This window comes from Anomalospiza imberbis, chromosome 14 (assembly GCF_031753505.1).
Source record: "Anomalospiza imberbis isolate Cuckoo-Finch-1a 21T00152 chromosome 14, ASM3175350v1, whole genome shotgun sequence".
Classification (NCBI taxonomy): domain Eukaryota; kingdom Metazoa; phylum Chordata; class Aves; order Passeriformes; family Viduidae; genus Anomalospiza; species Anomalospiza imberbis.
In genome coordinates this window covers 3,959,897-3,973,309 of record NC_089694.1, presented here as the reverse complement: position 1 = coordinate 3,973,309, position 13,413 = coordinate 3,959,897, and the positions used below count along the sequence as shown (strand labels likewise).

General features: G+C 39.8%; 1 protein-coding gene across 6 annotated transcripts in view; it reads left to right on the top strand.

Moving 5' to 3' along the window:
* Positions 1-13,413, top strand: part of DACH2 (dachshund family transcription factor 2) — a 250,111-nt gene that overhangs the window by 178,682 nt on the left and 58,016 nt on the right. For all 6 annotated transcript variants that reach the window (XM_068204576.1, XM_068204577.1, XM_068204572.1 and 3 more), the window contains exon 4: positions 10,539-10,694. In XM_068204576.1, coding sequence (XP_068060677.1) covers positions 10,539-10,694 — 156 coding nt within the window. The remainder of the gene's footprint in view (positions 1-10,538; positions 10,695-13,413) is intronic.

Sequence of the window (13,413 nt, the reverse complement as noted above, 5' to 3'; positions counted from 1 at the left end):
CCTTCCCTTCCCTTCCCTTCCCTTCCCTTCCCTTCCCTTCCCTTCCCTTCCCTTCCCTTCCCTTCCCTTCCCTTCCCTTCCCTTCCCTTCCCTTCCCTTCCCTTCCCTTCCCTTCCCTTCCCTTCCCTTCCCTTCCCTTCCCTTCCCTTCCCTTTTCCATATAGGAACAGCTGAACAGCTTCATCTCAGCCAAATTTTCAGCAACACAAAGACAAAACAAGGTCAATTTAAATAAACTTAAGTATATATCTTTTTTTTCCTCCTGGCATGTTTGTCTCATAAAAAGTGAGGGTGGGGGTTTTTGTGTTTTTTTGGGTTTTTTTTTTTTTGTTTGTTTTTTTGTTTTTTATCCAAAATGAAAAGTACATTAGAGTAAAATTGAAATGTTGGTTGACCTCCAGGTAGTGGGGAAGAGCATGGTGTTGAGGTTCAGTGAGGTTTTTCCATGTGCAAAAAACCACTGTATTTTGTAGTTCTGTGAGTTTGAAAAGAGATCATTCCAAGTGATTTTAGCTTTGGAATTTAAAAAAAAATGTAAATTTTTGTTCTCTTTGCATTGTATAATAAAAAGCAGCTATGTTGAAAATTCATTACAAAATAAATCTACTGAATTGTTATTCTTTTAAGATATGTAATATTTGGCTTCTGAAATCTCCTCTGTGCATTATTGAAACTGGGCTTTTGTCTTTATCTAAGGAGCATTTTTCGAGTAATCCACAAAATCATTTTTTAAATAAATGATGACTGTATGGATGCAGGAAAGAAGTGCAGTTTTATGAAGTCTTTCATCTAAGACCTAATTCAGATAGAATCACCTGTACATGAAATCAGAAAATTAACATGTGCTGGGTAGTTGGGCAAACATGTCTGTAAGCCAAAGCTGCCTCTGCAAATACTGGATTTCTTTCTAAAGGAGATCTTGCATTATTTGACATTTATGAAAAACTGTCAGAGTTTTATGTGAACCATGTAGTGACATTTCTTGTGGCAAATGTATGTTATTTTACATTTATGTTAAACCCCATATGGGGGCATTTCTACATGTATATGTATGAATGTATCTCAGTATATTTGAAATAAGAACTGCAAATCAGACTGCAGATTTGTGCCCTCTAATTTGGAGGTTTGTAGTCTGACCATGTTCACTTGAGATTTAAATATCTTTCAAGATATTCAAGCTTGATTACTTGGCTTCACCTGAATAATGTAGCTTAGAACGAAGGCTTTTATCTGGGTAGCTGTTTTTGTATTAAGACTAAAAATTCCTACCACTTCCAAGATGTTTTGTAGAGTAAAATCCGTATTTTTAGAAGTTTCAAAGGTTTTTTGACCAGTATTTTTAAAAGCTGGCATAATTTGTAAAGTGGAAGTTCAGCTGCAGATTGTGGGGCTTGACTTTAGCGGGGATCACGGTTAGGGGATGTTGCTTGAGCAATGCCATGGATAGAGGATATTTGCAGCAAAGCCATCTGGAGCTGTGGAATGACCAAAGCTGTCTGTGGCAATGAGGGAACAAAATCTTTCACCTTTTGGCCAAAGCCCTGGGCTCTGGACACTGGGAATGCTGAGCTGGAACCACAGGTACTGAGCCACAGGTGTGCTGGGACAAAGAGCATCTCTTTAAAAACCTCAGCAGAGAGTGTGATCCTCTGTCCCTTTTCTTTTCACACAGAATCTCAGAAGTGAAAAAACAGATCTTCAGGCTTTGCAAAGTAAAGAGCTTTGGGAAGAGTGTATTTGTCATTATGTTTAATTTGCACATACCTCACCAAAGAAAAGGCCAGGGGAGCCAGGCCGAGTACACAGCTGTACAGGCAGCTCAACTAATTGCCTCTCCATCCTCAACCTCATTTATCTTCATTTCTTCCCAATTATACCAAATTATCAATAGTCTCTGTTGCATCAGAGTCTTAATCCCCTTTATTCAGGCAGCATTAGATAGTGGCAGATGAATTCTTGGAGGGAGTCAGGGTAAACAGCCATGAAATGCCACCTCTGGCAGATGGCATTGCTCACAAGAAATGTGACAAAACATTTGGAATTTGTTACCAGGCATTGGTATGAGAAGGCAAGCTGTCAATATTTTTTTAAATGATAATCAAGGTGGTGCATACTTATACCACAAGCAGAAATGAATCCTGTCCAAAACCTCAAGCTTAGTTAAGTTCAGCTTGGCACTGTGCTATTCTGTTTTGTTGCAGAAGCCTCTCACTTTCTCTTCTTAAGAAATAGTTTCACTTTATCTGGTATTAATAACAACATTTTAATAATGTTTGTTCTGATGGTAGTTGTTGCTTGTTGCTTTGTGTAGCTCAGAAAGAAATTCTAGCTTGAAGATGTAGAGTATCCTTTACAGAATAACAAGTTTAGGAATGGTTTATTTGGCATTGTTGGTCAGTTCTGGGGGTTGGATCCTGCTCCTCAGAGAAGCTAATGCTAAACTCCCACTGGTGTTCCTGGAGGAGAATTATTCTAGAGGTGATGGGAATACCCAGTGGCTAAGCTTGCAGAATGAGAAAAATGATCTGAAAAGCAAAGATGGATTAAATGTGTGAGATGGATCCAAGTGCTGTGCTGGGAACCTGTTCATATATTACTGTGAGTACAAATGAAAGTGGTTGTGAAAAAAGTACCAAGTTGGCTGCTAATGTACTTCCAGGGTTTTTTGTGTGTTATTTTTAGGCTGGCATTAAGTGAAACACAGTAGATGTCCCTGCTGACCTTTTCTGTGAATTGGGTTTACCCACGGGCTCTCCTGGTTTTGGCAGCACTCTCAGTTTTTTGGAAGTCAGTAGTATTTTGTGCAAGGGGTCAACTGTCAGATGTAAGAAATGGAATGAATGTGTGCCTGGCCTGAGTTCCCATCCTGACACACCTTGGTGGGGCTGTGCAAGAGGCTGCAGCCACTGATCCTTTGTGGAAACCAGGACTGTGGCACTAAATCTCACTAGAGACCTTCTTCTGTATAAAAGTGTGTTGGGCATCCCTCAGGAGCCTCTCATTCTCTGGTAACATCTCCAAGGAGTTTTGTGCAGGTGCTGGAAGTTTGGAAAACTGTCCAGGTGTACATTAAGGCCACAGATTTTATTTAATGCTTTCAAGCCATACTTTGCATTATATAGAGTTCTCTTAGTATTAGGAGATCTTGGAAAGATTATAAATACATGATCCATTTATGTCACTGCAGATTAACTCAGCAGATTGCCATCTATAACTTGAACTGTTCTTAATAATTATTTCAAAGAAATAGTAAATGATGAATTGTTGAAGCTCAACTAACCTGATTTTGTAGTTACCTGTCTGCCCTGGATGTCAAGATATTCTCAAAGCCTCTCAGAATCAAACTAAACTATCTGCCGAGTTAGAGTCATGGTAAAAATACACAGTATTTTATCTCAGCGGTTCTTTCAGTGAGTTGTTAAATATGGGGAAATACTAAGTAATTTTTAAAAAGGCAGAAAATTGTAAATTGTGCTGAGTGAGGGTGTGGGGGATTATCATCACTGGAATACAAATCCTAGTTCCCTGCTTGCTGGTGGCTGCAGTCGTGGACTTCAGAGGGATGTATGCTTTATCCTTTCTGGCAGGCAGCCCTGCAAACTGTATTCAAGATCTGAAAGTTAAGCTGTTTTATTTCTGGCTTGTGCATCATCAACAGTAATAAAAACATGACAGACCAGAATTTTGACCTTCTTTCTCTCTGTGAAATGAACGTGTTTCTGAAGTCAGGCTGTAGTCCTGCGGTAGAAAAAAGGTTTTTTGTTGACGGTCCTTAACCAGAATAGATGCTGTGTTCTAGTACATCATTCTTATCTTTGTATAGAAAAATAAAACAGTTGTCACACAGTTGTTACTAAAATTGTTAGCAATAAATGTGCTTCATGTTCTATAGAAGAAACTGAACAGTTTTATAACTTAATATTTAATCCACTACAAGAACTAGGAGCTGTCAGAGGAAGACAGCAAATGCCAAGTTAACCCTCCCAAAACCTTCAAATAACACCTGGTGGTTTTTCACACAGTGCAGGTGCAGGTAACTAACTCTGAGAGGTGTTTGTGAGTACCAGTGCATTTTAGTGACAATTGTTACAAGAGTTCATGTCTAATTTTCTGTAAATCTGATGTTTCATCTTGTCAAATGTAACTTTTACAGGGTGCTGTGGTTGTGGAAGTTGAACCACTGAGGTGTGTTTGGTGTTTTGGAGTTCAGCTGGAGATGCTGAAGGCGATACCGGAGTTTAGTTGACGCAGCCAGTTTGTTCATCTACACTGGTCACAGAAAGCAGTAGAAAACACTTGGTTGTATTTTAGGAGCATTTTTGTGGATCCAGTTTGCAGGGATGAATGGCTCTTGTCTGGTGTGAGAGAGGGAACCAGTTTCCTGCTGTCCAGGTGCTGGACACCAGCACCTGGCTGTAATGGTGAGATCTTGTTTTGGCTGGAAAGGCCCAGGGAGGGACAGTCACACCTGCCAAGGTCCCTGGCACTGAGGAGACTTGGCTGGGGCTGAGCTCCAGCGCCAGGCTCATCCATCAGCACCTGGGAACTTCAGAGGCCATTTCATTTACCACCTCCTTGTTTCCTTGTTCACTTTAAAGGAAGCAGTGGAAGGTTTGGGAGGGATGGTTAGGTTCACAGATAAATATTGCAACTATGCTTTTATAATTTCAAAAAGTATCTTCCTGAAATTAATTGTTCTTAATTAAATTGGCATCAAATATTCTGACATATTCCCAGTTACCTTGAATGTCCCGTTTGCTGTGAAATAAACTTTGATTTTGCTGTCATCAAGACTTTTCAAAAAGTTTAGAAATGATACTCAGATTTCAGATGCCTTCTTATTGTGTAATTATCAACAGATTACTTCACCTAAGTCCTGACAGACATATTTTTTAAGTATGACTGACTGATGGACAGATTGGGAATTGCTGAATTAATGGGCACATTTCAAAGCCTTGGCAGGGCTAAGCAGTAATTACATCTGCTGAACCACTTGATAAGTTTTTGGAAGTAGCCCAGTAAAGCCATCACTGGATTTCTTGAGTTTTAATATCTTACCCTACACACTTTCATGGCTTTCTTGTAGGGTACACTCCAAAAGTTGATACAGCCAAATACACACAGACAGATAAATCCATGGATTAAAGCTTTAAATGCATTTCAGATCTGCCATTTCGATTTTCAGATGGTTGTAATGATTTGGGGGGCTGATTAAAAATCTTGTTCCCATTTTTATAGTTGAGCATTTCATTTGGGAGTAATAAGGGACCACAGAAAGTGCCCACCCTTGCATGGCCTCTGTAAATAACATTATCTACTGCCAATACAAGGAACAGAATTTGGGGTTAAATGGGTCAAAATCCTGACCCAGAGCAGTTTTATGGTTTGCTGACAGGAAGGTGTCACTTGACCAGGAATGAGAGCTAGGTGGTGTCTTCCTGACCTTCCTGCAGTGAAAGTCTCAGTTTTTGACCTAATCTTGTGTTCCTGGGACACTTAAAGGTTGATACCATGAAAATGTTGACAGAAAGTTGTAGGCTGAAATGTTTCTGCAGAAGATACTCTGTGTAGGTGAAGAAAGGGACCATTTTTCCCAATTATCAGGGTGAGGTTGGGATATTGGTAAAACAGTCTGGAAACACGGGGATTAGGAGTGCTGGCAAAAAGGCCTCTGTTTTGGGAGTCGTGGGGTTCTGTATAATCCAAAAATTTTCAGAGGCCCTGTATGTGCTGGACATTCACAAGAAGTTAGAGGTGAGAAATACTTTGGAATTACCAGTGCTGAAATATCAATGCATGGAATACTTTTTTCTTCACAGCTGTTGTTGTGCTTAATATGCCCAACAGGATGAAAAATGTGTTTAAAAATAATTTGAGAATAAAATTGGCCAGTGAAGCTGGTATTGCTTTTTACAATTGGAGTTCAATTTTTCAGGAATGTATCACAAGGAAAAGTAAAATGACAGACATAGATTGAAACAGTGTGGTTGTGGAATTTGAAGGTAGTTCTGACAGAGAGGATTTCATTTAGCTGAACCAGACAGATTTAAGGCTGATAAAATGAATTTGAAACCAAATGAAAAGAAACTGTCACCGAATTGAACTGTGATTACTTTCTGGAGATCTTTCAATACCTAAAACCAAGATGCTGATTTAATCACTACAGATATGTCTTCACAAAAAAAAAAAAAAAAAAAAAAAAAAAAAACCAAAAAGAAAAAAAAACCAACAAATGAACAGCATATTTTGGGGTTTTGTTCTGAAGAATGGAGAGGCACAGAGAGGCTTATTGCTAGAAAACTTTTGGCTTTAAGAGCTGCCTTAAAAAATTCCTAAAGTTAATAATGGGTGAGTAGCAGCATTTTCAGAAAAACTGAAGCTGAACTTATTGCCTGCATTTCCTTCAAATAAATAAAACTAAACTTAAACAGAGACACTTTGTGATGGTAAATCACCTTCCAGTGGGGCTGTGGGAGGTCTATCACTGACAGCAGGTAAATGTATTGTTTGGGCTGATTTTCCCTGTTTGTTCATGGTACCTGTGATTTAACTCCAAAATTCACCTGATTTCTGCTTGGTTGAACATTAGTGTCATTCATGCACTGCTAAGTAACGTCTCAAATAACCTGTTCAGAGTGGTGAATACTAGATTTCATTTATTACACAAATAATTTGTGCCCAAATCCACACGGGGTCCATCTTTGTGCGTGCTCTGCGCTGAATTTCCCTGGGCACTGCAGACACTCAGGCCTTTCCTTAACCCCCACTGTGCTTTCGGCTGCAGCTCTGAAAGCAGAGCTTGCAGCACAGCTCTGCTGCTCTCAGCTGGGTGGGGGAGGCAGCCCAGACTTCTTTTCCTTCCCCCTTTCTCCAGGTGTTGGTGAGGAGCCCACGAGCTCTGTGCCTGCACCTGCCGAGCATCAGGAGCTCTGGGGCTGCAGGTCCTTTCTGCCTTTCCCTTTTCTAAAGCTGAGAACAGCCTGTGCTGGGACAAGATCCACCAGAATGCAAACAAGATAAGGAAAAATCACCTTTCTGTCCTTCAGTTTTCTCTGTTGGAGGGAAGGTCGTGTGGGTAGTGGGTAAGAGTGTCAAACATAAAGCTTTTGGTAAAGTGTATAAATGATGTATTGGCATTTTGACAAATAACTTCTGGGTGCTCTAATAATATTCCTATGACACTCATGTATCAAGTTACTCGCATTTTAAAATGAAATACTCTTTCTCATATAAAATAAATAAAAAGTTTTATTTCCCTTCATATAAAAGAGGTAGGTCCCATTGCGGTTTCCTGTTGTCTCATTTTTCTTAGGAGTGTATGTTTATTTTTTCCATATATTTTTCCCTTTATGTTTTATATACCTAAAGAAATTACTTAAAATACATCTCTGTATGTATTGTAAGCTCATCATACAAAATACAAAATTGAAAATAAAAAAAAAAAAATCAAAATGTGATTATCTTTGCCTTATGGATGGCACCTGTTTGGACAAAAAAATGGAGATGAGGAGAAATCTGAAAAATTGTGGTTAAACATGAATTTGAAGCATTAAGAAGGATTCCATTTTTATGGATGTATTCACTTCTAATTGTTATGGCAACAAAGAATTTGAAAATACACATTGATATGTTGCATGTCAGATATGTATTTGCTGATCAAACATGCTGACAGCTGTGTTACCAAATAAGAAAATTGTATGCTCAAAAATAAATACCTTTTTTTAAAGCTGCATGGCAGTTAAAGGACTGAGTGTACCAGCACAGGTTTGCATGTCACATACTTGGTTTTTACTGTGCATCTGCTTCAGGCTTGCTGTAAATTTGTATGTAATCTTTTTCTTACCGTATGGGCATAGATACTCCAGGGAAGAATGCGAATTTTCTTGTAAAATGGTTATTTTTTAACTGTGCAGAGGGACTGTGGGTAGGATGGACCAAGGGTGTCAGTGGTGTAGGGCACAGGGGTAGGACCACGAGCCCTGACTCGTTTCCAGTTCAGTTTCCTCACTGGTGTAACAGGAGCTTCCTAATTCTGCCCCTCAGCTTTCCCACCTGGAGCTGACCGCACTGCCCTTATAAAACACTTTACACCTGAGCAGTTCTAGGTAAGAACTGCTCTAATTATTATTTCATTTTTAAGAGGCCTCCTACTACATAGGAAATGCAGTCCAGATGGAGAGATGGAGCTGTTATCTGTGGGATACTGCAGGCTAAGGATGCATTTCATTTAACATCACTTTTATTATACATCGTACACTCAGCTGTATTTTTTTCTTTCTCTAAGGACAAGTGATAGGGAACATAAGAATACAGGAATGGTCTGTAGAGATAAGTGTATTGCAATTTATTCTTGTGTTGCTGGCACTGAATACTGGAGCAGATTTACAAGTGGAATTTGCAGAGGGGAAAAGTTATTGTTGTCCCCATCTGTAAAGAGAACTGGTCCAATGATTTGGACTGTGTGACATAATTTAAATTCCGTTTCCCCTTCCATTGCAGATTTCCTGGGTTTCCTTAAGCAAGTCACTTTTCTTCACAGGGCAGTTCTCCATCTGTAAATTGGGAATAGTGGAATTTTCCTGCGGAATGTGCAGCTGTTGTAGAGCTGGGCTCAGAGAGCTGGGGGGGCTCTGCTACTGCAGCCTCAGGGCCACGAGGTTCTGAAAGGCAAGGGAAACTTCCAGAATTAACTGAATGAGCTGAGTTTAGACCATCTGTGCCTAGGGCTGGAACTACCCAGGGCAGAGGAACATGGGGAGAGGGAAACTTTCAGATGAAGACTCAGTTTTTTTCTTTTCATTCAGAAATCCCAACAAACTACCTTTGGCCCAATTTTTGAGGCCAGTGCCCTGATACATGAAATTACAGCTACAAAATGTGTTCCTAAGCAAAAAATTAATGGAAAAGTATGTGTGTTTTTTGAGGAAGAATAGAGTGTAAATGCTAAATTTGTTGAAAAAACATATGGAGAAAATTGAAACTCGCTTGTTAAAATCAAGTGCTCGACATTTCCTCCGAAAGTCCTTCATAAATCGCACATTTAACTTCTAAAACACACCAAATAATAGCACCCCAGATTCACAATAGTCAAAGTGAACAACTTCCACACTAAATAGCAGTCAAATGTTATTTGAAAGAGCTGATATACAGTATATTAAATAACAAAGATGCTGACACAGCCTTGACTGTAGTAGTTCTAATTACTGCACTACGCCATGCTACATTATATCACATGGCATAATTTAGTGTATCTTTCTTTGTCAGTGTATTACTCATCATTTTACAAATTACAACTCTTTTCTAGGAAGGTAATTCATACTTGGACATAGTGCTAAAATGATGGAGTGTTTTCCTTTTTTCTCAATCACTGATCTTTCAAACTTTTGCATTTAGCAGTATTAATCATGTTTATTAGCCAAGTGTTGTCATAAAGAATGGAATTTCTCTGTTACTTTCATATTCAATTAAAATGGTTTTTTGCTTGCTGCCTCTATCTGCTGCACTCCAGTAATCTATTTACTTATTCTAATTGAGATCCTTGTTCATAAATTCAAAACAAAATCAATACTGCAGTTACATGTTTTTCTAACAATCTATAACCTAAGTGACAGTATGGGGTGTACCTGAGAGGGGAGTGATCTTAAAATACCTTTTAACTCTAGAAATGTTCAGTCTAACTTTTTTTTTAGGTGTTCTGTTTTGTGGACCAGATGTATTTTGGAATTCACTAACATGGTCTACTTAACCTGCTGTTGAAAAGGAATTTGTTATTCTGGTGTGTAATACTGAAAAAACTACAGTCTTTAAAATTGCTGCAGAAGACCAGACAGAGATTCGAGACACCAAGTGCTCAGTTTTCTAGACTTTGTGTTTGTTGTAGGCAGTAATTACTATGCATAATAGATACCTGGGCTGACATTGCTGAATATTGATGATTTCCAAGCACAGCCTGTGCCCGGCTCATTTAAGCCGCAAAGTGAAGGGTTTCACATGGGGCATCCCCAGGGTCAGGCCCAGCAGTGGAGGGGGAGCTACTGAAGTTCAAAGATAACCAAGCTCAAGGATAAACTGTAGTAAATCTTCAGGGCTGAATTCCAGCTGCAATGTGGTGACGCTGGAGGGAGGGAATGGCCAAGTGCCTCCAGGAGTGACAGTGCAGACGCCTGATGAGCACAGGGGTGGTGGACTCAGGTGAATGTCTGGCAGGGACTGGTGGCCTTGTGTCCTGTGATAGCAGGAGATAGTGACTCTCAGATATTCCTGTTCTGATAATTCATCTAATCATGACTAATGATTTCATCCTCAGACATTTAGCTTTTCCTGTTTCCACAAACCAATATTTTGGAAGTAGGTGATGCTGAAAGTGTCTAAAACTTTTATTAATTTATTTTTTGAAAAATTCAGGTGCAGGTTCCAGGTGCTGTGCCTGTGTCAGATGCTCCGCTGTGGTAAGGAGCGTTGGCTCATTGCTGACCAAGCAAAATATCTCTGAATAAAGGTGCAATGCCACTCATGGTTTGTTTTGCCTTGTTTTGCAGGTGGGAGTGAATCCTCCTGGGACAAAGACAAGCTGCAGTCTCCCATCACGACAGGATCCCAGCACAGCATTGGTCACCCCACGCTGTCGGGGCAGTCCAGCCTTGGGAGTGCACACCCGCTCAGCCCTCTCCAGCAGAACCACCTGCTCACCAACAGTACGTACTGGGATCCTGCTGGGAGAAAAGAGTGCCTGGAGCCCTGCTGGGAGCTGGGCTTGCCTTCCTTCCCAGCCTCGGGGAGGGGTGAGATGATGGGAGACGCGTGAGTGACAGGAGGGTCAGGCCTTCCACTGCCAGCTGCACTTGTGTCTCGTGTCCAAGCCACCCTCTGCCATCAGTCCTGGTCCAAGTGGCTATTCCCTCTTGGAATACTCAGTCACTCACCACTGGGTTTGGGACTGTCAGTCTTTAATTGTCATTTCCGTGGCATGGATTAAAAGGAAAAATAATCATAAAGTTGCCTAAAATCTTAGCTATGTGAGAAAATTCTCTTCCAGATGGAAACGCTGACCCACCAAATAAAATACAAGAGCAAGGAATAAATGCAAGATGTCCAATTAAAAGGTCATGCACTGAACCCAGCTATCCAAAACTGGAATAAAGTGACACAGGCTGGATTTGGAACTTGGAACTCCCCAAAAAGCCATCTCTTTTCTTTCCCTTAGGAAGGGAGCAGGTGGGAAGCCATCAGTTCCACTTCTGTGCACCCAAAGAGGGAAGGAAGGGAAGGAAAAAGTGTTCCAAGAAAGATGTTTGGGATTAACATTTTAAAAATTAGTGAGGAGTAAAGTTATTCCTATAGTTGATGGTGGATGAAGAATGAAAAGCTCATTATTTATGAACTCTTGTTGCTTGTTTAAGCTCTTTATTCTCCAAGTTCTCAAAGTTAATTTTTGGTGTTAGTTTTAGTGGATGGGTGACATTTCTGGCTACTTAACACAATTTTTGGAGTAGTCAGTTCATTCTCCTCTGCCAGGCCCCAGACCTGAGCAAATGAGAGCTATTGAAATGACTCCTACAAAATGAGCCTGCTTTGTTTGTGGGAAGGTGTGGACCTGAGCATTTTGGATTAAGTGTTGGTAGTTAAAAATCACCAGGTCATAGGACTCAAATTCTCTGACGTTTGTCCTTTCAATTTATATTCTTGCATAATTCAATACCTGGATTTGTTTTACACACAAACATATCGTGTTCTTTGCTCTTAAGGATATTTTCCAGTGGATTTTGTAGTAGGTGAATGTCTATAGGCTGTTAAAGGGTTTACTGGATGTCAGACATTATGCCCAATGATTTGCAAGTGCAGGATATATTTTCCTCATAGTCCTCTGAAATGTTTGACGGATTGTGTCTTAAAACTGGTGATGTGCTGTTAAATTCTGTTTGTAGTTTGCATTTAGTTTGCATGTCAATTGGACTTTAAGTAGACATACAACTCAATGTGGCCAGATGGTGTCTGGGAGTTTTGGAACTCTATAGAGGATGAGGAAAGATTATTGGGCTGTTAAGGGAGATCTGCAGGGGAACAAAGGCTTGTGGATGCAGGCACTGGAGGGGATTGTCAGAGTGGTTTGAAGTGAAGGGAGATATATGTGGGCACTGCTTATTGCCTATCATAATTAATATTGGCATGGATCATCATATAAAATAGAGAGTGAGTCATTAGACATCACAGTTGTTGATCAGGATATGCTCATGTTTAACAGGAATAGTGTGGGAGCTGGGAATATTGCAATTCTGCCTTTCCTGGTGGGCACTGTGGCGTTTTTATATCCCTGGAGTCAAATTCTGTAGGAATAACATAAGATATGTCAGTCAGTGGTGTTTTTTATTGTTACTCCTGTCATACACCAAAATGGTGACTAGCCTTCTCCTTTGCAATAGTTAGGATAAACCCAAAAGTTGAAAACTTCTTAACAATAAACAATCTCAATGGCTTTTGGTAATGACTTTGTGTTATTTTATACTTGCCCCTGAATTTTTTAATGAGGATTTCTAATCTAAATGTCATTTTGAAAAATAATAAGACATTTTTATTTGGCAGAATGAGTCCTGATTTTTGGGGTTTTTTTCTGAAAAATTAATTTTGGATTCCCGATAGTAGCTATCTTCAAGTGGTCCCTCTAAAGAACTCCTGAATGCGCAATAACCTGAACAGTTTTTTCACTGAATTGGTATCTTAGTCTTTATTTCCAGTGCAGTCATTACTAAGTACAAGAAGTAATACGCATGCTGAAATGGATATTAATGAAGTACGAGAATCCAGTTCTTGCTAGCAGTAACTTCACCTTTTTGGCAATGTCAAGATCTGCAAGTTGATCCAAATAAATTTCATCCCTTCTTAAATTGGTTTATATCCATAGCAGAAGACAATTTAAAGTGACATTTTGAAAATTAAAACCTCTGGCAACAATTTTAACCTCTCATTATGTGTTGCAGTTCTCAGACCTTCGGTACAATTTCTCAATGGTGTCTGTAGTCCGAGGCACAGCCTCCTGGATTCAAAAAATAGAGTATAATAATTTAGTGTGGCATTTGCTGAGAAGTGGTAATGGGAAGAAGTCTTGGTAGAAGTGTATGATCAGATAAAGTTAGTCATAAATATTCGTCAACATTGATATGTTGGAAAACATGCAAATTATATGCATGTTTTGTGGGTTTTTTTCCTTCTTTATTTCTCTTAACTAAAGAGATCGCTGAATTGGCACAGTCGAATATTCATTTTCTGTCACTCCCCAGCTCTGTGTTCCTCTCCCCAGCACAAGCCAGCCTTTCCTGGGCTGCACAGACAAACATCCCCTGTGCAACCCCAGAACTGATAAGATTTGCTGCTGTTGGGTTTGAGTGGTGGATGTTGCAGTGGGATGTGGCACCCCTG